The sequence below is a fragment of the Opisthocomus hoazin genome, chromosome 5 (assembly GCF_030867145.1).
Source record: "Opisthocomus hoazin isolate bOpiHoa1 chromosome 5, bOpiHoa1.hap1, whole genome shotgun sequence".
Taxonomy (NCBI): Eukaryota; Metazoa; Chordata; class Aves; order Opisthocomiformes; family Opisthocomidae; genus Opisthocomus; species Opisthocomus hoazin.
The window spans coordinates 87461823-87487013 of NC_134418.1; the positions used below are offsets into that span (position 1 = coordinate 87461823).

A 25191-nucleotide genomic window follows, 5' to 3' on the forward strand; every position below is an offset into this window, starting at 1 on the left:
TGCCAAACTTTACTGTAATTTCCTACTTTCAGTTTCTGTTAGTGTATATAATGGACCTGTTTAATACTCTCGGTAATTTCCGTTACAGCATAATTTTGGAATCTGTAGGCGAAAAGAGGTTAATGTTTTGATCTTCACAATCAATTGAACTGGTGGTGATCTTCTCTGAATTCTAGAATCATAGGTTGGAAAGGACCTCTAAGATCATCAAGTCCAACTATCAACACAACACCACCATGCCTACTAAACCATATCCCAAAGTGCCACATCTACATGCTTTTTGAGCACCTCCCTGGGCAGCCTGTTCCAATGCCTGACCACTCTTTCAGTAAAGAAATTATTCCTAATACCTAATCTAAACCTCCCCTGATGCAACTTGAGGCCATTGCCTCTCATCCTATCGCTGGTGACCTGGGAGAAGAGACCAACCCCCGCCTCTCTACCCCCTCCTTCCAGGCAGTTGTAGAGAGCAATGAGGTCCCCCCTCAGCCTCCTCTTCTGCAGACTGAACATCCCCAGTTCCTTCAGCTGCTCCTCATCAGACTTATTCTCTAGATCCCTCCCCAGCCTCGCTGCCCTTCTCTGGACACGCACCAGCCCCTCAGTGTCCTGCTTGTAGTGAGGGGCTCTCTTGCTTCTTAAGAGAAGGTAAATGTTTGTTGACTTAAATACAAGAACCTGTTAAATACAGTTGTAGAGGTAAATGTGTTAGATTTTTTTTTTTTGGGGGGTGAATAGCAGGAGTTGTGGTTGTGACTAACTAAAACGTGGAGAGGTTTTTCGTATGTCTTCTAACAAGAGTATGGGGTAAAGAAGGCGTCAGTTTTACCCTAAGAAATCCAGTGTTTTTTCTTGAGTGCATAAGATGTGTTACTCACAGGGTGTATCAGATGCTTGCCATTTGTTTTAGAGCATACGTAAAATCAGCTATTCAGTCAATGTGGTTTCATCTTCCTTAAATTTGACAGAGTATTTCAGGAATTGCAAGTGCGTGTACTTCGGTAACTCTTAAATTCAGATAGTTTGTAAATTTATGTGCATTAGGAAGTTGGGTTTTCTTATTTCTCTAGCAGCAAAATAGCTGAGGCAGACAGTCAGAAGATGGCACAGGAGCGGTGTTGTCGTTACGGTAGTCAGCTGTGGAGAGCAAATCACCTGGATGCTCTGAGAAGCGTGCAGGGCGAGTAGCATGATTGTCTTTAATGCCGGATGCTGAGCGGTTCTGTAGTTCAAAGCTTGGGTGTCTCAACTGGCCAGCTGTCAGACAAAGTTTGCTCAAATCTGGAACTACAATGTTAGCACTGAAATTTGGAAGTTGTCTGTAGTAGATGTAGTTGGCAATCCAACATAGTGCTGCAGGACTCTAGCTGACTAGAACAGGTTTGCTCCATACAGAAAAAGAATGTTCTGAAGTCTGTATCACTTCATTAAATCATAGTTTTTTTAAGTGCTCTTAATACTGAATTGACAGAATGGATGTCTGTAGAAAGTCTTCTCGTGCATGGGAGCGCTTGATCCAGGCTTCTCTCTGGGACGTTCTCACAAAGAAATCACACTGCCAACTTCAGCAAGAAAGATTGCATCCTCTGGACTATGTGGAGGCTTGCCTATTAAGAGGCCAATTAATAGTATCTTAGTTTGTTGCTCTCTTGAAAACACACACGCTTGCCTTAAGCTTGTTTGTCTTAGATGTTTTTTCCCTGAGAGAGAGGAATGCTGCCTGATGGAAGGGAGGAGAGAAGAAGCTTTACAGAGGATAGGATTTTCAAAATACAGAGAGTTTCACTCAAACAACCAAAATGTCTGTCCACTGACTATTTAAGGCTTTCTTGCTGGTCCTTATGGGCCGGGAGGGAATGACAACATTGTCAGAGGTGACAGCTAAAAATTCCTGTTAAGGCTTTTTTGATGAATAGTTATTTTACCGCTGTGAGGGAAAAATTGTCGAGGTCAATGCCACAGAAATACTTCTTAGGATTTAAAAGAAAAAAAAGGTACTGATTTGGGACTGATGTTTTTAATGTTCCTCTATGTTCTACCCCCTTGTCTGTCCTGCCTGTTGCCTGTCATGAGGTGAGGGGATTCCCTGTGATTTCTGGGCAGTTTCCTGTAGCATGTTGTGTAGCTCTTAAATTTGCATGAGTTAGTTTTTTGCTTTGTAGCAGGCTTTTGGGATCTTTGGTGTCAAGAGAAAGTATAGTTGACACGTTGAAGTCTCTAACCCCAGCGAAGTTCACATACTTAAAGCTTTACTACTGCATTGTGATAAGAATACTAGTACCTATTTGCATCACTGGGGTCCGGGTTTTGGTTATGACTGCACAGTGTCAGTTGATAAATGGCTAAAAATTTAGGTGATTTGTGCATTTGGCATTTGTATGCCCTGTTTTGCAACAGAGAACACTAGATTAATTTTTTTTTCCAGTTTGGCACCTGGGCATGTCTGGTGCAGAGGTGTTACTAAATGAGAAAACTTTTCACAAAAAATTATAGCTGACTTTAGCTCATCTTTCCTAGAGCACCCTAGTAACTTGGAGTGTCTTGGATGCCCCAAGTAGTCTCATGTGCTGTTGTCAGAGCTTTTTGCAAACTTGGACTGTAGTTGGTGCTGGAAGAAATAAAATGTGAGAGTGCCTGCTCTTCGGCAGGGCCAGCAGTCCAGTGAGCAGGCAGAGGTGCGCACAGCAGACCTGCGCGTAACGGGATGTATTGTAATGTCCTGGTGGTACGCGAGTCACAGCTGCTGTTTTCCCAGTGCTGCCTTAAGAGCAGATGCTGGTTTGAGGAAAGCAGTGCTCCTTGTGTAAACCAGCCTTGACACTCGGATTGTTGTTACACGGTGGGAATTTGTGTGGGCAGTGGGAAAAGGAACAGTGCCGTGTCCCTTGGAATGCGTTGTCTGCACGCTTAAAATAAAGAAATACTGAACTCCAAAATGTGTGTGTGTAAATGGATTCTTTTTGAAGTTGGGAGCTATTTCTGCTCTCAGTTTTGGGAATGCTGAGCTGTTGAGCTTGCAAGTAACATCTGTCAACTGCTCTTCCTGATGGAGCTCTGTCTGAGCCTTGTGTTCGTAACAGACCTGTGGAATATGCTTTACTAAAAATGTACACACAGAAGAGCATGTATATAAATGTATAAAAATGTAGATGTGTATATGTATGGTTAGTGTGATTTAATACTACCTTTATCTGCAGGAAGGCCACTTTGCAGTGCTTTCTGGCCAGTGAGGGCGCAGAGGTGTTAGGGCTTCGGTTAGCAGCCGTGCAGCCAGGGTGGTGGGACAGTTGAGGTACGGCACCTTCCCCGTAGCTGGAATGCTGTTGCAGAGCTTGGGGCTGGCAGTGACTGGTGCAGTGAGGCAGCAATCTACGCGTGAATAAAGTGGTGGCAGCGTACTGGGATGATGACAACTGGCTGATCTTCAACCCACGCTCTGGAAGCCTAGCATACAACTTGAGGTATATACCAGCTGTGGCAGGAATTCTTGTCGCGTTGCTGGGAAGCTGATACCTTTTTTAATGGGATGTCTCATCTTCTCATGCAGAGGTGCTTCCGGAATGGAAAGGCAGAATTGTGGTCAGTGGCTTCCTTGCCCCGTGGAGATTTTGACAAAAACTGAGTGCTTGAGCAAAAGTTCCTCATGCAGCTTGAAAACTGCATTATAAGTTTCTGATAATAGACCTTCTCAACAGTCATGCAGTGTTTGGACTGTGATTAAAAATTTTCAAATGTTTGAGCTCTGTGCATTTTTAAAGGTTTCAGTGTCATAAATTTTGTTAGCGTGAAGAACTAAATAGCATTCTTTACACAAAACCACAGTATTTCTTGTGCGTGCTTTTAGCCCATCACTCTTGTCAGTGTGCCTGCAATATGGCATCTGTTGACTAGCAGAAGACAATGCCCCTGTACAGTAAGGACTGACTTCATTGCAGGAAGGAGAGAGTTTCTCATTTGAAGAAGTGCCCTGCAATTATCCTAATAGGATGCTAGTGAACGTGTGGAGTTACGGGTGTTGCAGCAGTACACCGCGAGGGAAGAAGCTGAGCAGCAGGACAGAAGAGGGGGCTGTGTGACAATCAGGATCACAGGAGTAATCTCTGAACTCCAGGAGTGTGCTGTGTTTGTTACATACCCTGTGAAGATCTGATCAAAACTGAGCTGCAAGGAATAGCTCTTGTGCATTTGGCTCACAAACTACAGTGCTCAGGAGGTGCGTAACTTCTGAAGAAGGGCATCTCTGGCTGCAGGTCAGCCTGATTTTGGAAGGTACTTGAGACATCTGAACGACTTTTGGTTCTAGAATTAACGGAGAGCAAGTGATCTAGGTATCAAGTGGTGCTGAATAAGATAGCAGTGAAAGTATTGCTGAAGGCAGAAGTTTATTCAGAAAACAGATGCACACACCTAAATTATTGTTGTGTGTCAGATTATCTGAAATGCAAAAAAGCCAGATCTGGTATTTTAAAGAATGTTAGCCTGTAGATGGATAGCCATCTTGCTGCGAAGGGGAAGAAAAGGTTAGCAGCATACGTGTGGGCAGGTGGGTCACTGGAAAATAATTTACACTTCAACGTGTTTGTCCAGCTCTGCGGAGAGAGGGACACAAGGCCATCTGACTGGCCAAGGTTGTACAAAGCTCAGAGCTGAACTTGCAAACTGGCTTCAGATTAGACATAAACTGTCCTTTAGGTTATCCAGCTTTATTAAGAACAACTTTGCATAATGACTGTAAAGCCAGTTCTGGAGCCGTGTTGTAATGGAGGCAGTCATGTTAGTCTTACAGCCTCTCTTAGGGCTCACAGCGGTAAGGGTGAGGTTTTTCAAAAACTGTCCTTTTTTTAACTCAAGATTATATTAGTTGTTGAGGAAGTTACTAAATATCTAACGGTCCAGATAGTGTAGGTACAGAAGAACATTTATGATCTATTGCTTCCCACATTTATTACTTCATTCCTTTCAGGTTTCTGAAATGTGCAGGAAAGCTGCATGTGAATACTGTATCTGCAAATAGACGTCTATATAATGATTAGCTTTATCAAAACTTACTTTTGAGTATTTCTTTGTGTCGCAATGGAAAGGGATATTAAAACTCAGCCAGCTCTCCGTAAAAGCCAGGTTTTGATGGTTTTGTAGGGAAGCTTTTATACCTTGCTGCTTTTGTGAGTGACTAGTAGCTACCGTTCCTGGCTCAGCAATTGCAGGTGTGGGTAGTGGTTATTGCATATTACTGTACAGATAAAATCCTTCTGCTCAAAGTTCTGTTCTGCTTGTTGGACATTTGAGGACATAATCGAGTAGCTCACCAGTTGGAGGAACATTTGGTGCTTCTGTATGTTTTAGTGGTATATTTAAAAAATCTTATTGTCTAATTGTCTTATTGTCTAAAATACACATAACTTTGTTCAGAATACCTGTGTTGATATTCTTCTAGCCGGTCTTCACAAAGCCGTTGTCAGCAGTCGGAAAGATGGTAAAGGTACTGGAAGATCCTTCAGCCCTGTTTTGTTCTACCTGAGTAAGCAAATAGGATATTTTGTATTCTGACAGCTACACTGTTTTCTGGTTGGAGTTTCAGGAATGTAACATGGTAAAGCACAAACAGAACCTTGAGGCCAGTTAAATTTTTCAAGGTTGACATTAAATGTGCATAGGAAAAAGACTAGGAAATGTGGCTGAAGTAGAATTTTCTTAAAAAACAAACACAGACAAAACCACAAAAAGCTGAAATGTTGCTAGTTAGCTTGTTAATAAGATCCCAAGAGTGGATGATTAAGATGAAAGAAATGACCATTCAAGGCAAGAAAGAGGTGTGAATTTCAACTTACTGAGCTTTGTAATGAGTTTCAGGGTTTTAATTCTGCTAAGTATCTACTGACTTAAGTGAGGGTAGATGCTAGAGAGAGGCTTTTTAGCAGATATTTCAAGGAAAAGTGACTTGTGCAGTGTGACTGTCATGTGTAACTTTTGAGTGCTTAAGCCTCGGATGAGTTCGGTGGAAATAAAAGCCTGTGAGAGATTCAGCTCCTGCAAGTCTGCTGTGGCTTAACCCTGGGTGGCAGCTGAGCCCCGCACAGCCGCGCAGTCACTTGCCCCCAGTGGGGCGGGAATGGGGGGGACAATCGAAAGGGCATAAGTAAGAACTCCTGGGTTGAGATAAAGACAGTTTAACTGGTAAAGCAAAAGCTGTGTATGCAAGCAAAGCAAAATAGGGAATTCATTCATGACTTCCCACGGGCGGGCAGGTGTTCAGCCATCGCCAGGAAAGCAGGGCTCCATCGCCCACAGCGCTTACTTGGGGAGACAAACACCGTCGCTCTGAAAGTCACCCCGTTTTCTCTTTCTTCCCACCACTTTTATTGCTGAGCATGACATCGTATGGTGTGGACTGTCCCTTGGTCAGTCGGGGTCGGGTGTCCTGGCTGTGTCCCCTCCCAGCTTTCTGTGCCCCCAGCCTGCTCGCTGGGGGGGGAGGAGAGGAGCAGAGAAGGCCTCAGCACTGTGCAAGCACTGCTCCGCAATTACGAAGACACCAGCGTGTTATCGACACTATTTCTAGTAGAAATCCAAAACATAGCCCTATACAGACTACTGCAAAGAAATTCAACTCTGTCCCAGCCACAACCAGTACAAAGTTTTCAATCTGGGAAAGGGGGTAGAGATAATTTGATTCTAATGGTACAGTACACGATGAAAAGGACATGTGTGTTCCGAGGGGGAAATAGCTCTTGTTGGCTCTTTGTGGCCAGGTCTGGGAGTAACCGAGGTGAGTCTCGGTTGTGAGGCCCACAGATGCGACGCCTCAGTGATTCACACTTAGCAGCAAGCCTGTGGGATGTTCTTGCAAAGTTCGTGTGGGCCAGTACAGGTTGGGTAAGTGCAGTGCTGCTGTCGTCATGCTAAAGGATGCTTCTTTGCTTGTGTGTTGCGTGCAGCCTCTCCAGAACTGCAGCCAGTACCAGACTCAGGTCTGCAGTGCTGACTGTGGCACCGGCCCTTTGGTTTCCTTGGTCACTTGTTCTGCGGCCTCTCAGTTTACATTGGAGTTGGTTCTTGAGCATGTGGAACAAAGGAGAAAAAATGGGGTTGTGGCGTTACGCTCTCTGCCTGTACCTGGCAGCCTTACGTACTGTTGTCTTGAATACATCAGTGGCAATATTTAGATGGTATCTAAAGTTATTTACTGACAGGTGAGCTAAAGGTCTTGCTGTGCTGAAATGGCTGAGGGCAGTGAGGTTCACGTAATTGTATTGCCAAGCCTGTTGACAGCCTGAGCACATACACAGTTTGCTAGGTTATTGTATTTGGTCTCTGTGCCTTTTCTGTCAACTTTTAAACAAAGGTACTGTGAATTTTGATGCTCTCACAAATAAGTCCATCCAAAGTTATGTTGCTTTTTGGTGGAAAGGCCTGAAAGTTGGCAAAGCTGTTGCTTGTTGCCCAGTAGGTGAAGAATATGTGCTAGTGAGTTTAGAGCCTGCGTACCTGTCTTGGGCCCAGCTGCAGTGCGTTGTGGCACTTCTTCCCTGTGGGCAGATGGGGAGGTACCTGTGGGATGCTGGGGGAGTGGTGACTTGACTATATTACGAGTTTAAGAAGGGAACCAGAAATGTCATGATGGTTGGTAAAGAATGGAAGTACATAGAGAAGATGGTGGCTTAACATCTGGAACTTCCTTGTCATCTTTTTATGTGCCATAGCTTATGACAGTTTTGATTTAAGCTTTTTTGGATGCATTGGGTTATGGAAAATCCAGTGCATTTTCTATCCTCACTGGTGTGAGAGAATAGAAAATTTTTTCACCTTCTGGAAACGCTGGTGAAATGCCAGCTCCTGTGCTGACGGACAGTGGAGTGTAGTTCTGTCCAGTCTGCAGTCTGGAGTCTCCAGGTGAAGCACTGCTCGTGGTTTCTGGTTGTGTTTCTGTGTAGGACAAGGCCATGTACGTACCCACCTCCTGCCCCTCCCCAGACAGCAATGTTTAATACAAGTTTTCATTAATATTTACAGCACTGATTATTGTTTGCTTCGGTGCTTTCAGTGAGAAGTTTAACATCAGGAATGGCTTAAAACGTTTAGTGGTTCAGGGTTTTGCTGGATAAAGATTTCCAGAACATTGGTGGCTATGAATTTTCCTGTAACTATTAATATACTTATTCACATTTTGTTCAGAGTTACGCCATTTGGCTCTTTGATGAAAGGACTTTTATAGTGGTGGTATTTACTAATGGAAAACCATTCAAGGTCACATATCTGCTCCTTGGCAAGATGGGGAATAGGTCTGCTTTTATGGCTCTTTCAGGGTTCAAGTATTAGTTAATATTGCCACCTAATGGCAAGAAGAGTAGCTGTCTAATTATTTAGAGTTTTTCACTACTTTTTGCTGATTGTTTTTACCCAGTCATGTCTGCTCTGGTTACATAAAAACAATTGTCAGGGAAACTTGATACCTGGCATTTTGTTCTTGTCCTCCTGCTAGAGAATTTTAAGGCTATACAACTGGTTAAAAAGACAAGAAGTGATTTTTTTTTTTTTTTTTTTTTTTTTTATCCTAATTGTTAGATTTTTGTGCTTTACCTGAGTATTGCTTTATATTTTTGGTCAAGTGTTGGTGCTTAAAGAAGCCTCTTTTTATTGAGAATGTAGTAGAGAAGATCTTCCCTTAATGAAGGTCTGCACATCACTCAGCGTAATTCCCCAGGCTGGTGTTAGGGGAGCCCCAGCGGGAGTTTGGCGTTAGGACTTGAGGAACTTGAGAGCAGGTGTCCTGTTAATGTTTTGGGAAGGCCCTATGTCAACTAGGTTAAGTGTAATAATTTTGCGGAACTTAGGCTGTTGTATTAAAATGGGCAGTAATTCTGTTTTGACAGTGTAGCATCTCATTTGGCTAACTGAGCAATTAAGTTAAAAATAAAAGATATTTAATCTTCACACAAATTTCCTAATAAAACTTAACTTCAGTTGTAAATTATTACATGCATGTTTGTTCAAGCACGAGACTTGTATCAAATGAGGTGCATTATACTTAATAAACGCTGCTTGCAGGTTGTATTGGGAAACATGAAAGGCGTGCATTTCAGTTGGCTGCCTGATTATCAGAGTACTTAATCGTTTTAGTTTACATATTTCTGTCCTGATTGCACTGGTTGAAAGTTCCCATGGTAACGGTTGGCTTGCCATCAGACAGCAGTCAGGTGAGGAAAGCGTGGATTGACATGAGCTCTTCCATGGGGCAGATTTCCCAAAACTGTGGGAAGGCTGTGCCTGTGGACCTTGAGGTGGTTCTAATGCAACCTGCTTCAGCCCTTGAGCAGTAGGGGAGACTCACAGAAGGCAGAGAAAACGGGGGAGCGTTGGTTTTCTCTTTGGTTTGCCCTAGCGTTTGGGAGTACTTTCTGTGTAAGCAGTTCCACTTCGCTTCTGGGTATAATTCCTGTCTGCGTGGTTCTTCCCTGCCAGTGAAGAGAAAAGCTGCATACTGAGAAGCTGGGAGGTGGGCTCCAGTGCATGGCTCGCAGTTCATGCTGCTGTTGGAGTAAGAATGCTTCTGACTGGACTAGTTGTGGGAAAATGCTGAATTCTTAGCTGCGTGTTTAGTGTGGCTTTAAAGAAAAGCACTGCTTTAGGGTCGATGCTTGCATAGTCTGTGATTGCAGGAAGGTTCTGCCTGTCTTTAGGCTCTGCTGAAAAGTTACATGACTTCATCTGTGTCTCTGAAGACTTTCTCTTTTCTTAGTGTTTTAATTTTTAGGTTTTAAAATGTAGGTTTAGAGAATAAATATTAACCTCAATGAAGTATTGGGGGATTTAGAATTTGTGAAGATCTGGAGAATACCTTCACTTTGTTCAGGTTTCTGAAAGGCTCTGAAAGTACTGCAGGGCTGATATCTCTGAATACATAGAGATTGCACTAGGCTTTATATGAATGTGAAAATGCTTTTCAAATATTTTCATTTAATACTGTAACAAAATAGTAAGATCCTTATGTTTTTGTCAGGAGTACTTCACCTATGTGAAATGGATTGAGGTAACAAATCTTGTAACTTTTCAGGTGGTCGTTACTCCTCACGCAATGACTTACATAGACTTTCTTATTCATTTCTTAGCATGTAATGATGTTGGCTAGAGGAATAACAAAAACTCAAGTAGCTTCATTTGCTTGTAATTGTTTTTTCCAGGTGGCTTCTCCACTGTCTTTCTGGTACGTACCCATGGAGGGATACGTTGTGCACTGAAACGAATGTATGTTAACAATGTGCCAGATCTCAACGTGTGCAAGAGAGAAATTACAATTATGGTAAGAAGTCTGTTATTTGTAGCCGGAGAGTGTATTAGTTTGTAGTATGCACACACCAAATGCCTCTTCAATGACAATCCCTTCTAGACTACCTTTTCTTTTGTCCTGGAGGTCCTGATTTTACACCCTTAGTTTCAGAAATTAATGCTCAGTTTAGGGTTGGTGTGTGATTAATCTCTAAATTAATTGTAAAAAATATATTTGATACCATAGTCAATTTGGTCAGTACCTCTGGTTCCCAATCAAAAGTAATCGCATGCACTTCTGCAGTGGTGACTTAGATTCTCAAGGCCTCTGTGTCCCGCAGCTCTGTTAGCTGAAGGGTGCTGCTGGTGGCTGGTGCGAGTGTTGTCGTCTTGAGCAGGTGTAAGCACGTTGTTCAAGTTGCAGTCCAGTGCTGAGCTAACTGATGCGGGTGTAGCTACATCATCAGAGTTTCTGTTGTTTCTCAGCAGGTGAATAGCAAATGAGGAGAAACTGGAAGGTTTGGTCAGATACACTTGGGTTTATGATTACTTGACAGGTTAAAAAAAAATTTAAAAAAAAAAAGTAGTTGCTGACTGGGCAGGAGAAAATCTGTTATACTGCCTTCCAGCAGATACTGTGAAGACTATTTATCTCCATATACTTCCAGCTTACAAGTGTTCTAATCATAGCAGCACCTATTTAATTACCTGGTACAGCAGGTACTTCTGTGGTAACCTTGAGTTATCTTGTAGGCAGTAAATCTGTAATACAGATGACAACACTTGTAGAGTCAGATGTGAAATAATCATTGCTTAATTCCACATGTAAATGGCTCTTAGAAGTTTTTTTTTTTTCTTTGGGGACACCTTCAGTTGCTTGTGTGTGATAACTTTGTAAAACTTTGTAGTAGTTTAGACTACAACAGTTGTGGCTTTTTTCCAGCTGCTTTTTTTAATGACTGAGAGGCTGTTTTTCAGTTTACCTTAGGATGGGCATGAGTAGCTTGATTCTTCCAGATCTCCTACATACCAAGGCTCTAGCTATTACTACTTCAAAACATTGTTTTAGAATGCAGCAGTTCGGATGTGTTTGTGCTGTCCAGGAAGCAGCACATCAGCGTTCTTTTCTGAGAAGCAGTTGCGTTTGATACGTAGCAGTCACTCTGATGTCGCTGGCAGGGGTGAGCTGAGGTACTGCCTTTGCGGTACTTCTCAAGAGTGGGACAAGGGCTAACTCAACTTGAAATCATAAATGGTTGTCTGAAAACTTACACTGTCTTTCATTTGTTTAAATTATTCTGTGCTGAAGTGTAACGTGCATCTTCTTTTTCAGAAAGAGTTATCTGGGCACAAGAATATTGTGAGCTATTTGGATTGCGCTGTTAACTGTATAAGCGATAATGTTTGGGAGGTGCTCATTCTCATGGAGTACTGTCGAGGTAAGAGACAGCTCTTGGCTTTTCAGAGTAAATGCAGGGAAGATGTTTGTGTTGATCACCTGGGATTTTTACTTAGAATTGTTCCCTTGATAGAAAAGGTTAACATGTATACCTCAGCTGGAATCCAATTAATTCTTTTTGCTTTTCTGTTTGCGTTGTTGCTGTGGAGGCACTGAGCTGTTGAACACTGAGAAAATGTAAAAGTCAGTTTCACACGGCTCTGCAATTAAGTATGTTTAGAAACAGGGAAATTACTTGTGTAAGCATAAAGTGAAATTGTTCTGTTCTGCTGTTTGTGCTAATCAACGTGTAGCTAGAATATAATTTGCTAAGAAAGATTGGCAAGCTTTTAACTGCTGTTCTCCTTCTGCTATTTTTGTTTTAGATAACAATATTAAAGATGGTTTACTTTTATCTGACAGGTGACTTGTTATAAATGAGCATAGCACAGTTACTGTTAATAATGCTGGACAAAAAAAAGTAGTCCTGTGGTCCTGCTTTATAATCTAATTTTGTTTCAAACAATATCTAAGAACAGGTAGTTTCTAGATTTTTTTTTTTTTCCCCCCATCTCACATATGCATTGAAATAAACTTGCCATTGAATTAACTTGTGAAGTTTATCTAAAATTCAGGTTAACTAGGCACTGACCCCATAATACCAGATGGTGGTTAACCCAAATAGGGTGATGATGATAGAGCAAGTGCTACAAGAACAAGGTATTTCTAGGCTAGAAAGAAGACCCACCCCATTGTCCGTAATGCTAAAGGAATACTTTAAGTTGAGATTTACGTTGGTTTTATTTGCAGTAGAAGCAGTAAACATTAGTTTGTGCAATCTGTGCCATAAGGATCCAAAGACAGTCTGGATGTACATTTTAGGGAAGGGAATAAGGAGATAACTTGAAAACTTAGTGGCCACACTTTTGGCCCTCTACCCTGCTTGTATGGGTGAATTTCTGTACCCTTGTGGGAGCTCACTTCTGACTCCCTATTGATAGCACTTGTTGCTTAATTATAATGGTAAATAGTCACGTGGATATCAATGATCAGATGACTTGACAGTGTTACGCTTTTCTTTTTCACAGCATCCTTGTTTTGACAGAACGCTCACGAAGGCTCTGCAGCTACTGAGTCTTGCTTTATATGTTAGTGTTAAGGGAGCATTGTGGTAGGAAGAGCTTAGTATTATCTGGTAAAACTAGTTCAAGAAACAAGGAAATAATGATTCCCGATCTTAGAAAGAAACCTATGAAGAGGTGAAGTGAGGTCTTTCTCCAAGGGTGGATTCAAGGCGCTCTTTTTTTTCCCCCCTCTTTTTTTTTTCTTTACCTCTTTTTTCCTCTTTTTTTTTTTTCATTTGTCTCCCAGAAACACAGAGAGGGTGTTTAGAATATGAATTAAATTGAACTCGGTTGGCTGACAGGGTTTTGGCTATGGATCTAAATGCAAGAGAGACTTTTGAGGTAACATCTTTGCATGATGGATGCTTCTTTGTGTTTGTGACAACTCATCCCCAGTGGGTTTCAGTCATAGGGACTGTTTGTTTTTTTCACATGTGAAACAGTAATTTTCCTGTCTAGGATGATACAAGAGCGCGCATTTGGAAAACCAGGTTTGTTCTATTTAAAAACAGTGACCGTGGAAATCTTTCTTGCATCTAATTTGTGGATTTTTTTGCATATAAATAAGTCTTTACTTCTGTACATGATAGTAATTACTTAAAAAAAAAAAAAAAAAAAACCAAACCAAAAACATGTTGTTTCTTTAGCTGGACAAGTTGTGAATCAGATGAATCAGCGTCTGCAGACAGGCTTTACTGAGTCAGAAGTAATGAGAATATTTTGTGATACCTGTGAAGCCGTTGCCCGGTTGCATCAGTGCAAAACACCTATAGTTCACCGGGATCTAAAGGTATGAACTTAATAAAAAGGCACATCTAGGTTAAAATCAACGATCTGCATAAAAAGGATGGAGAATATAGGAGGTGTTTCACTAAGACTGACTTGTAGTTAGGAAAGCGCTTGCCATTGGTGGAGCTGTGAACAGAGAGACTAGACCAGAAGACATCACTTACTGGGAAGGCCAAGCCTTATCAACTGATTTTTCAGAAAACTTTCCTGTTTGTGTGTGAGAACGCGTACTAACGGTTAACTCGGAAATTAATGCCATTGTTTACATCTAATGTTTCTGTGTGTTGATTCCCTTTCAAGGTGGAGAATATATTGTTAAACGATAGCGGGAACTATGTTCTCTGTGATTTCGGCAGTGCCACTAACAAATATCTTAATCCTCAAAAAGATGGTGTTAATGTGGTTGAAGAAGAAATTAAAAAGTAAGTTCATTTCAGTGGCCCATCATAAGCCATGATCATGCTGCTAGGAAACTCCATGTGTTATGGTGCATTGTGCACATATCTTATTAACATGAGTTGAACTTGATGATTGAATTTGAACTAATGTTGACGCAAATATAGTAAAACAGTGAAACTACTTGGAAACATAGATTTCTTCCATTTATTCACAGATTGTTTTTTAAAGCTGAGGCTCTTAAGAATAGAGCTGTTGGAAAAAACATGCTGTTTTGAAATGAAACTGTTCAAAAATATATGTCTGGCTACTGGCCATTTTAGGAGTTTCATATTTTAAATTTGTGCTATTTTAATACAGCTAATGGTATGAGAGAAAAAGAGCTGATGTAAATAAGCATTGCAGTGGATTTATGTAGGGTCTTATTTATAGAGTAAGGTCCATGTTCATTCTCTTAAGACTGATTAGAAAAATATTTTAACTTTTATTACTGATGCACTCTTGAAAACATGTATTAGTTTGGTTTTGCCCCTTCACACTAGCTACTGCAGAGGAATAAATACAGACTACTTGTTCTCAAGTGATATAGGGCTTTTTTTCCAGCTCTGAAAAATATCTGGACTACTTTTGAGATGTTAGATTTTTTTGAAGTCTGCATTCTTTATGTTTCAATATGTGGTAGGGACTCGGCGGACTCTTCCATTACATCTTTCAAATGACTGGTTATTGCAGTATTCAAGCAAAGTGACTCTTGAAAAAGTACACGTGCTGGGGAAATAACATTAAAAGCAAAATTTAGCTGACTTAATATTTATTCTTGTGTGTGATGATTTTATGTTGCCACTCCAAATATTCTCTGTGATGCTGCAAATGCAAGAAGTGACTTGCACTGTGTAAGACAATTCAAGGCGCATATCTGAAACTTGGGTATGAATGGTGCGTGCATGGCAGATGCAGGAAAACACGATTTCAGTTCTGAGGCACACTTTTCAGCTCCATCCTCTTTTAACTGTTTACTGCTAGGTATACAACACTATCATACAGAGCTCCTGAAATGATCAATCTTTATGGAGGAAAACCAATTACCACCAAGGCAGATATCTGGGTAAGCAAAAAATCAGGTACTGTGAAATATGGAACTAATTAAGAGGTGGGAGGGGGGAAGTTAAAACCAACATTGACTAACTGAAAAACTAATTCTTTGAAAGTGAAATATATAATGCACCTGTACAATGCAAAGTATAGTGGAGGTGTCTTCGGTAGTTATGCCTTCTGTAAAAAAAAAATGAATGCCATGTATGATGGTCATTTTGAGTTAAGGGGAGCTTGAGTTAGAATTTTCTTCCTTTTTGTTGACTCAGGTTGCTGCGTGCGAGTCACTAGTGATTTCTTGTGGAAACCTCTTAGCAGCTTCATGAAGAAAGGTGTTTTTATTAGGTGATGCGCAGTGAAGTAGATAAAGACTCAATTCAGTGGAAATGCTAGTGGTATCTCTGGGTGATCTGACAGTGTGAATGCAGCTCTTGGTATGTGCTCTAATTTTGGTGGTTCGTTGTCTAACATAGGAGTCAGTGGGAAAGAAAGCCTGTTTAGAGCTGGTTTGTTTATCAGCTTGTCTCATCAACAGAGTGTTTCATAATGCAGCTTCTACATAGCAGGGTAAGCATCAGCTGTAGCTAGGATGCGGTTTGTTTCTTGTTGGTGCTGTGTTGTTGTGTAAAAGGCTTACTCTCATCCCTTTACAGTGCCTGTATTTGTTTTTTACAGGCGCTTGGCTGCTTGCTGTATAAACTTTGTTTCTTTTCACTTCCCTTTGGAGAAAGTCAAGTTGCTATTTGTGATGGAAGCTTTACCATTCCGGACAATTCCCGATACTCTCATAGTATACACTGTTTGATAAGTAAGTATCTGGGCAGCATGGCGATTCTTTTGCCTCATGGATCAAATAAAACACAGAAGATCCCGCTAATGTAGAGGAGTGACTTGGATGGGCGGTGCAGACTGGCTGGCTTCTTCAGCGAGCAGTGGGAGTTGCTCCTGGCTGCCATCTGTCGTGCAAGTCCTGCACTTGCCCTTGAAAGGAGGCTTGCTTATCCCTTTGCTCAACAGAGGACTGTGCCACAGGGTGCAGAACTGAGGTGCTGGCCCAGAGAGCCATTTCAGAAACCTCGAGGAATCTTTGAAATGGCACCAAATGCAAGCCAGGTAAATGAAGCACAGGCAAGTCTTTCTCCTGGACTGCTGACTTGTTAAAATCAGCTACTGTGTTCTGGGCATTTAATGGATGAGTTGATGATAACTTCAGAATTGAAACACAGTAAAGCAGTGCAAAGCCCTGCTGGTTGAAATTGTACCTCTCAGCTCAGAAGAGCTTTGTTGGAGTTAAAAGAACTTTTTGCTTCCTTTGGGAGGCATGGATGATTTGCCCCCCCCTTAGGTAGCCATAAACCATGAGAAGGTATGAGGGGAGTGAAAAGAGTAGGTCTTAATTTATTCATAGTTCCTTTTTGCTCTTAATCATGTATTTTCTATGGAATGTCAGACCATTAGTAGTATTTTCTGTCCAAGTTGGACAGTTGTGCTTAGATGAGTTTGAAGCAGAAGTTTAGTTTAGAAACATAAATGTACTGAGATGACTTGCACTGGGGGGAATTTTATAGTAGTTTCGTGGTTTAAACTAGAGCAAAAATCTGAAAGTTTGTGCAACCCAAAGTGTCAGGCATGAACTCTGGTAAAAATTTGAAAACGCAAAGAGTATGAAGGAAAACTTTGGACAACAAGAAGCTCTGAGGCTAGCAATTAGTCTGTTATCCAAGTACAGAGATACAGGATCTAATATTTACAGTAATAATGAGTATTTTCAGCTGTCTTTGTTTTCAACTTTGAGCAGGTTAATTTGAAAGTGTGTGACTGACAGAATATGAAAAATTCAGAAAGTTTGAATAGAAGCTCTTGTAATTTATTTTGAAGTTATGACTGTTGACCACATAGTTCATGCTTTTATATAATTGGAAGTACCAAATCCAAGCCACTTTTTTGAGCACACATTCATAATTGAGAAATAGCAGTTACCATGGTAAGCATTTACCTTCTGCAGATACTTAATAACTGACTGTGGTGGTTTAACCCCGTCCAGCAACTAAGCCCCACACAGCCGCTCGCTCACTCCCACCCACTGGGATGGGGCAGAGAATCAGAAGGGTAAAAGTGAGAAAACTCGTGGGTTGAGATAAAGCCAGCTTAATAGGTAAAGCAGAAGCCGTGTGCACAAGCAAATCAAAACAAGGAATTAATTCACCACTTCCCACGGGCAGGCATCTCCAGGAAAGCAGGGCTCCGTCACCCATAGTGGTTACTTGGGAAGACAAATGCCACCACTCCAAACATCCCCCCTTCCTCCTTCTTCCCCCCACTTTATACGCTGAGCAGGACTCTGTATGGTGTGGACTGTCCCTTGGGTCAGTCAGGGTCAGCTGTGGTGTGGACTGTCCCTTGGGTCAGTCAGGGTCAGCTGTGGTGTGGACTGTCCCTTGGGTCAGTCGGGTCAGCTGTGGTGTGGACTGTCCCTTGGGTCAGTCGGGTCAGCTGTGGTGTGGACTGTCCCTTGGGTCAGTCGGCTCAGCTGTGGTGTGGACTGTCCCTTGGGTCAGTCAGGGTCAGCTGTGGTGTGGACTGTCCCTTGGGTCAGTCAGGGTCAGCTGTGGTGTGGACTGTCCCTTGGGTCAGTCGGCTCAGCTGTCCCAGCCGCGTGCCCCCCCTCCCATGCCCCCCAGCCTGCTCGCTGCGAGGGTCTGGCGAGAGAAGCAGAAAAGGCCTCGGCGTGGTGCAAGCACTGCTCCTGTGTTATCAGCACTGTTTCCAGCACAAATCCAAAACATAGCCCCACACTAGCTACTATGAAGAAAATTAACTCTACCCCAACTAAAACCAGTACACTGACAAAATGAGATGAATTTTCAAGCGATTAAATACTTTTCTTTGTGTCACAGTGCTACTTGTAGAAGCATACAGGTTTTAATCTGTCTCCTTATAAGTATGAACACTGATTTACCGAGATTCAATGAACTGCTGTGCCAAGATGAGCATTACTGGCATGGAATACATGTGGGTGGGGAAGAATCTCGTAATGTAAACTTCCCCTCTTTCCATGTGGAATGGAAGCCAAAAAAAGCTGCAGTTGATTTTAAAAGATATTTCAGGGACGTCTGACTTCATCTTGACTCTTTTACAAGGTGGGGCGGAGGGGAGCACCAAGCTGAACGTTCTCCACCTAATAAACCTAGCATTTCAGAATCAAGTGGCAGGACTCACTTCATGAGGAGTGTTCTGTTTCCAATCAATGGTTCTGTCACTCCTAGTTTAAATCTGCTTTATTTTGTAAAATCCATTAAAAATAAAACTTGCTGTGGACTATATTGACCATGAAATAATGGCTTTGTGTAAAATTGTAAGATCTGTCTAAAATGACGTTAATTTAAAAAAATACTTCAAGATATTTTATAAGATCCTTTTTAAGGTTGGCTGTACTGCTGAACAATTTTAGAAATGTAGCTCAATTTTCTCATCAAAATTGAGAACTTAAATTTTCATAGGTTGTTCATTTTCTTTGTAGCTGAACATATTTTTAGAGGCTTAGCTTGTTTAGATAATATCTTTCACTGTTTATTTAGGTTCTTTGGTCATTTAAGCAAGATTTCCTGATTATATTGTTTACAATATGATACAGAGTATACAAAGTAACTTTTATGTGCTTGAAAAACGCCAAACCTTCTAATTTGGGAAGCTGATGTTTGAGAGGGACATCAGAAATTCCGTGTCTTGTCAGCAAAAAGTACTTTTGTCCATGAAACTGTGGTTTTCTTAACATACATAAGTGTGCGTAGCCAACTAAACCTGCAAGACAAAGGATGATGTAGAACCTTAGCCTGATGTGTTTAGATACATCTGTGAGTGTTGTTAGCCACATTGAATTTTGTATTAACCCTAGAAAATTCTAGTAGTATGAGTTGGTTTTATGTTGTTTCTCTCTGAAGCTATTACTGTGTCAGTTTAGCTGCCCTTTCCACAACTGAGTATCAAAATATCAAACAGGATACATCTTCTCCGATTAGACTTGACCCTAGAAACTATTCGACTTGACGAAAAGTACTTAAAATCCCCCCAAAACGAACATAACGATAAAAGTGACTCTGTCTGGGGTAAGCTCATTTGGCGGAGCTGCTGAAGTTCTTCTTGCTGGTAGCACGCTGTCTCAACAGGCTTTTTGATATCCAAGAGCGATAACTTGGTTTTACCAATTTTTGCAGGGTATATGCTTGAACCTGATCAAGAACAGAGACCAGATATCTTTCAAATATCTTACTTTGCCTTTAAACTTGCCAAAAAGGATTGTCCAGTGTCTAATATTAATGTAAGTAGTAGCTTCATTTTTTTCAGTATTTTCAGTGTGGTTTGTAGGTAGCATTGAGAAAAGTTGGTTGGATCAGCTGAGAGAGATTATTTCAATTTCTTCACAAACATTGTTCCTAAATTTAGAGCTTGCTTACATGTGATATTAGCTCCCTAAAAAACAATGTTGTTTTAATTTTGGGGGCATAGCTTCATGAATTATATTTATACCGCACCGATACCTGACTCGTGGTTTTTACCATTACTAATCACTGGTGTCTAATACAATTAATATGAAATGTACTACAGAATTTAAACTTTTTGACAATAGAGTGTTTAGTGTTGTAACTGTAGCATCAAGGGCATTTGTGCTTGTTCTAGATAAACCCTCTTTCTTAATCATACTGAGCAATTATGTTAATCCATTGGTAGGACCACAGCGAACTGGAAGGCGAACAGAATAGTGCCTTGGGTAGCCTGCATTCCTACTCTTGCTTTCCATGTGAGTTTGAACTTTGTTTGAAAGTCTGAACTTTCTCTCAGAGATCATCTCATTCACAGATCTAATTACTGTGCAATGGAATTTAAGGGCACATCAGTAACATTCAGTATAGTAAAGTGATTCTCAAGATGGGCATCAGGAAAAATCCATCTCAAAATTCGTTTTGGAGCAAATGTCAGTTATAGTAAACTCTGCCTTCAGAGGCAGACAAGTGAACTTACTGAGAACCTTTTAAATTCCTTTATCATTGATGTTTGTAGAAGAAAGTGCTCAGTAAACGTGAGTGGTGCTTTTTGAAAACCTAAGTTAAAGAAATGAGAAAACCTTGAAGTACTTATTGTTTGTAGGAAAAGGCTGGATTTCAAGTTGTTTGAATGGCTTTACATTATGCTGTTGCAGAGTGTGATTAGGAGGTGCAATAACTATACTTTCCCTCAAATGCTTTATCCTGGAATAGGAGCAAGTATATAACTTGATCTTGACAGAAGGTAATTTGGGAATTTACTAGGTTACTCACTGGAGGAATGGTATCACATCACTTGGGTGACTTGAAAATATGTCTGTTCCTTGGGTTTTGCTATTTTTCCCCTGCAGATGGGAATTGCCAGCTTACTTAGCCCTCTGCCCTGTGACAAGCACAGAAAAGTGCCTGGAGTATTCTTACGAAGTGAAGCTGCTTTGTGTGTGTGCTTTTTCCACCGGGATGTTAAAACAGCAGCGAGAGCCGCAGTCTGTGCCCTGGTTTCTGTTGCTGTTGGCTCTCTGGTGGTGCTTGCCCCTCCAGCACCCGCGTCTACCTTGGAAGAGAAGCAGCACTAACGTGGGCACCCCCGACGAGAGCCTGGGTGGCTGCGAGGGCTGTCTTTGACAGCAGCTTGTTTGTTCGAGGGAAAGTAGGAAGTGTGCTGTCTGGCTCCGTGCCAGGCTCTTGGCTAATTCCAGTACTGACGGTAGTCTTCGGAAGCAGTATTTATAACTCTGTCTCAACCATTTGTGACCAGATTTAGATTTGCATTCTTTACTGTATGAAAGGAGGTACTGAATGTGTAATGAGAGAGAATCTTCCTCATACCTCCCCCCAAACTGCCTTTTTCCTTGGTTAAATGGAGTTTAGGTGAAATGCAATTCATTCAGGAATTTGACTGAGATGGGGGTGAGTTGAAGGACCATAGAAGCTTAGATGCTGCTTGGCTTTCTGGAACTTGTGTTGCGGTGGAAGAGCTGAGTGGACTAAAAAACTACTGTTGTTTCATCCAAAGGTTAGGCTTTGTTTTAGTTCTTAAACCTGAGGCTAAAATAAGTCTGCGCTGTGCAGTTACGAGGGAGACTTGGAGAAAATGGTTTACTTTATTGTTGGTAGTTGATAGTGCGTAGATGAAGTGAAGTAGCTGACAAAACAGTCAGGCAAGTAATGTCGTTGTTTCACTTTTGCAGCAGATCAGAGAACATAGAGATACTGTTAAACTAAAACACTTTTAATCTACAGCCTTGTGAGTTCCGCATGAAGCCTAGCAACATGAAAACCTTGAACCCAAGTATTCCTCTTCAATATGTAATGATTTTTTTCTTTCAGGATTTCGCTTTTTTAATTTATTCAAATTTATTTTTCCCAAGAATTCTCCTGTCCCTTCAACTCTTCCTGAACCCATGACAGCTAGTGAGGCAGCTGCTAGAAAAAGCCAAATAAAAGCAAGGTGAGCAGCGGATGTGACTTTACTTTTTTTTTTTTGCTAATATTGTTAAGCTACATATTTGTCTGAAACCTGTTTTCATATGCTTGTTAATAAATGAAAAATTATCTTAGTAGCAGAGGTCATTAGAATAGATAAACTGCAATTTTAAGAGCTTCAAGTCTCTCTGGATTCTGCTTCATTGTTTTTTTTCATTGTATTGAGAATCCATGGAGAGAAACTGAGAGCATGTTTCATGGTGGAGCAAGTGAGTACTAGCAGTCTGTTTCTGATCTGCTTTATTTTATCGTAGTGTGATGAGGGAATTTTGAAACAAAAGATTTTAGTGGCAAGTGAGGATAATATGGTACAGGTAAACTGTTCTTAGGAGTTGTATTTCAATGTACAAATCAAATGTGATTGATGAAGGTAAGTGGATTTTGTTTTCAGAAATTCTAATGTTTTTTATACCAAAATGTTCATTTTGTACTTGTTAATGAAAATAAAAACAAAACCTCAGGAATTTCTATTCATGCTTTGTATTTCTGCCATGGTATATGGTGTATGCTTAATGCTAATGCTGGAAGAATCCTTTACACGTACTCCTTGTTAAATGAAGTTGTTTGGGTTTTGAATCTACCAACATGTGTGACTTAGGTACTTTTATATTTAGCTGTAATTCTCTTTTCAACTCTGGCTTCGTTAGCCTGTTGAGTGAGAAGCAAACGAACAGACTCGTCTACGCCGTGTTTGAGCTATATGTCTGTGCCATTTTAGGGTAATGTCATGGTCTGGACGTGGTTTGTTTTGCTGGCCCTCCTGTCAGTTGGTGATGTGCAGCGGAGGGCAGGCGGAGAGTATCTGTCGAATAATGTTTTAATCTCTAACTAAATCTGCTAGACGATAGTAGGAAGATTCATAGTTCTGCCTAAGTAATCTTTTTGTGATGGCCCTAAGTTACAGCAGGGTAAGGCAGATGGATTCTGGATACAGTATGGTAGCAACTAATATGAGGTGTTAGGTACTGGAGCTCAGATGGTGAATTAGTGTTTTTAAGCAGCTGGACAGTTTTTAAAAATGCATATAATATAACCTGATAGCAGGGTTAAAGGTCAAAAGTACTTTGGTTTTGAACATGTTTGTTACCCTGGTGGACTATTATACAGCTCTGAAGTACTGCGGGGAGACAAGTATTGTGAGCAGTTTATGGGTGTTGTAACTGCTAGAGGCTAAATCTCTAACAAAAAGTATAAATGAATTGACTTTAACAGATAAGGATTTTCTTAATCTCATTTCCTGTATGCATGAACAGTAATCATATCTCTAGGCATAGGATGGCTGACTCAAGCGCTGCACATGACTTTCACTCACTACTGTGAATTGAGGAAAGCTTCTAGAGAAATTTCATCTACTGTCGTGGTCTCCTTGGGAATTAGGCTGTCATATAGCTCCTTCTGAATGGTGTTCTGCAGCAGGCATCTATCCTCTGGTTGTAAGGGGGGGTGAGGGGAATTTTTAGGAAGCAAATTTTAAGGTATTAAAATCCAGTCCAGAAGCAGAGCAGGACATGATTAAGGCATAATTGAGCTATTGAGAGATATATTATGTCTAATTTGAAGAAGAAAAAGGATTGTAACGAGTCTTTTCTATGGGAAAATTTCCCATTTCAGAATAACAGATACCGTTGGACCAACAGAAACCTCAATTGCACCACGACAAAGACCAAAAGCCAATTCAAGCACTGCCACTTCTGCTGTGCTGACGATTCAGAGCTCAGCAACTCCAGTCAAAGTACAAGTTCCTGGTGAATTAGGTAATCGTGGGCAAAAAGGTAACTTATCAAAGTCTAAGGATGGACCAAAATAAGTGAAGAATGAAGTTTGTATTGCTCCTTGTTCTAGTAGGGATAAGATTTAAAACTCGCATTCATCTGCTTTTTTTTATATGCCAAATATCTAGTATTCATCCTTTCCAAAAGACTCTAAATGTGCAAGTAAGAAGTTTGACCAGGTGCACAAAAACTAAATGCAAATTGTTGAGAAGTGAAGGGTTTTTTCTCACTATACTTAACATTGATTTTGAACTAACTTTCCCACTGCGGACTGTGAGAGAAGTTTATGGTCAATTTGGGCTTTCAGATATTTCACAAAAAGTAATGAGCTCTACTGTAACAAACTGCTTTCATTGTAGTAGGAAAAATGCTTTCCCTGTGCCTCAGTAAGTCATGAGACATCAACAGTATGTTGGTATTATTTGTAGTCTGGAACCATCTAGAAACTTCATTTCTCTAATGATTGACCAATGCATTTCATATTGCACTGTGGGTGCAATAGAGGGACAGCGGAGGAGTAATTGAGGGAGATGCAATCGAATGAAATGGGTTTTCAATCAATCCTTTGAGTTTTTCTCATTCAAAAAGAGTTATGGCTCTGATAAATATTCACTTAAATAGTTTCCATTTATGTCTTGAATACTTTCCTAGTGGCACTCTGTGATGTTCTATGTCTGTTACAGTACAGGAAGAGTGGCTTCAGGGATGGTATTGGGAAAGCCTCCAGTCAAAAGGCCCCTGAGAATGTGTCCCAGGTGTAAACAACTTTTACTACACAATATCCAAATAACATCCAGCTTGGAAAGCTTTTCCTCTTATGATAAGGAGCAGATCATTCCTGGACTCTTCACAATATAAATACAGCATGCAAGAGGGATCGATTTAAGTTTAGACACTGCTTACTTAAAAGGCTGCAAAAACAATTGAATGGCAAAATTAATCAAGTATTCTATTTATTTATTTATTTATTTAAGGGAATTTGGCAAGTGAGCCAGTACTTCTCTTAAAAAAAAAATTAATTGTATGCATATAAAATTATATGCTTTGGGGGTTAGGGTTTGAGATACTAGAAGGCACAACTTAAGTGTTAGTGAAGCGGAGGTCTTGAACCCAGCTTCCTCTGTGGTGAGACCAAAGGAAGCTTCCCGCATCTTGTAAGCAGAAATTGTGCGTTAGCAGCCCTGGAAGTATTTTTGGAGAGGTGAACTTGCTGTCTACCAGCTGTACAAGTTGTCACACTGGGGAGGGAAGTTAATATGCTGTTTCACCTTGAAGTGTTAAAGAGATTAAGCGCCAGGGAGCTCTCTAGCTAAAATTTAGGGATCAGTATGTCAGTTGTGTTGTCTGGGTATCACAGGAACCATGCGACCAGGGAACGGACAAGAGCTCTTACAGTGCCAAGGGACCAACCAGCACCCCCCACAGCAGAACAGAGTTCTCCAGCAGCTGCAGCAAGGGGACTGGAGACTGCAGCAGCTACACCATCTACACCACCAGCAGCAGCCGCCTGCGGTTCAGGATGCTTACATTCAGCAGGTACAAGTCAAGTCTGTTAGACGAGTTTGAGACACACGTTGTGCTTGTGAAGAACAGTTGGGATTATCTGCTTAGTTTAGCATTTCTGCTGTTGTGGCCTGGTTGTTTTCCTGCTAGCAGAGAGAAAGGGATCATGGGTCCTGCCCTTCCTGTTTTGCCTTTGATTTGGCTCTTCATGGGCACTGCAATACTTATCCTAGAAAGTTGCTTTCTTTGTGCGGTCTTGTTTTTGGAGTTTGACCTTGCATCCCAGC

The 25191-nt window shown here is 41.1% G+C and overlaps 1 protein-coding gene across 2 annotated transcripts in view; it reads left to right on the plus strand.

The window, feature by feature from the left end:
- BMP2K (BMP2 inducible kinase) overlaps positions 1 to 25191 on the plus strand; it is a 67298-nt gene that overhangs the window by 14980 nt on the left and 27127 nt on the right. Inside the window, exons 2-11 of one of the 2 annotated variants that reach the window (XM_075422070.1) lie at positions 10179 to 10297; positions 11597 to 11702; positions 13473 to 13615; positions 13915 to 14036; positions 15034 to 15115; positions 15778 to 15910; positions 19317 to 19420; positions 21515 to 21594; positions 23241 to 23401; positions 24759 to 24937. In XM_075422070.1, the coding sequence (XP_075278185.1) occupies positions 10179 to 10297; positions 11597 to 11702; positions 13473 to 13615; positions 13915 to 14036; positions 15034 to 15115; positions 15778 to 15910; positions 19317 to 19420; positions 21515 to 21594; positions 23241 to 23401; positions 24759 to 24937 (1229 nt within the window). The remainder of the gene's footprint in view (positions 1 to 10178; positions 10298 to 11596; positions 11703 to 13472; positions 13616 to 13914; positions 14037 to 15033; positions 15116 to 15777; positions 15911 to 19316; positions 19421 to 21514; positions 21595 to 23240; positions 23402 to 24758; positions 24938 to 25191) is intronic. The other variant, XM_075422071.1, reaches the window with a different exon arrangement.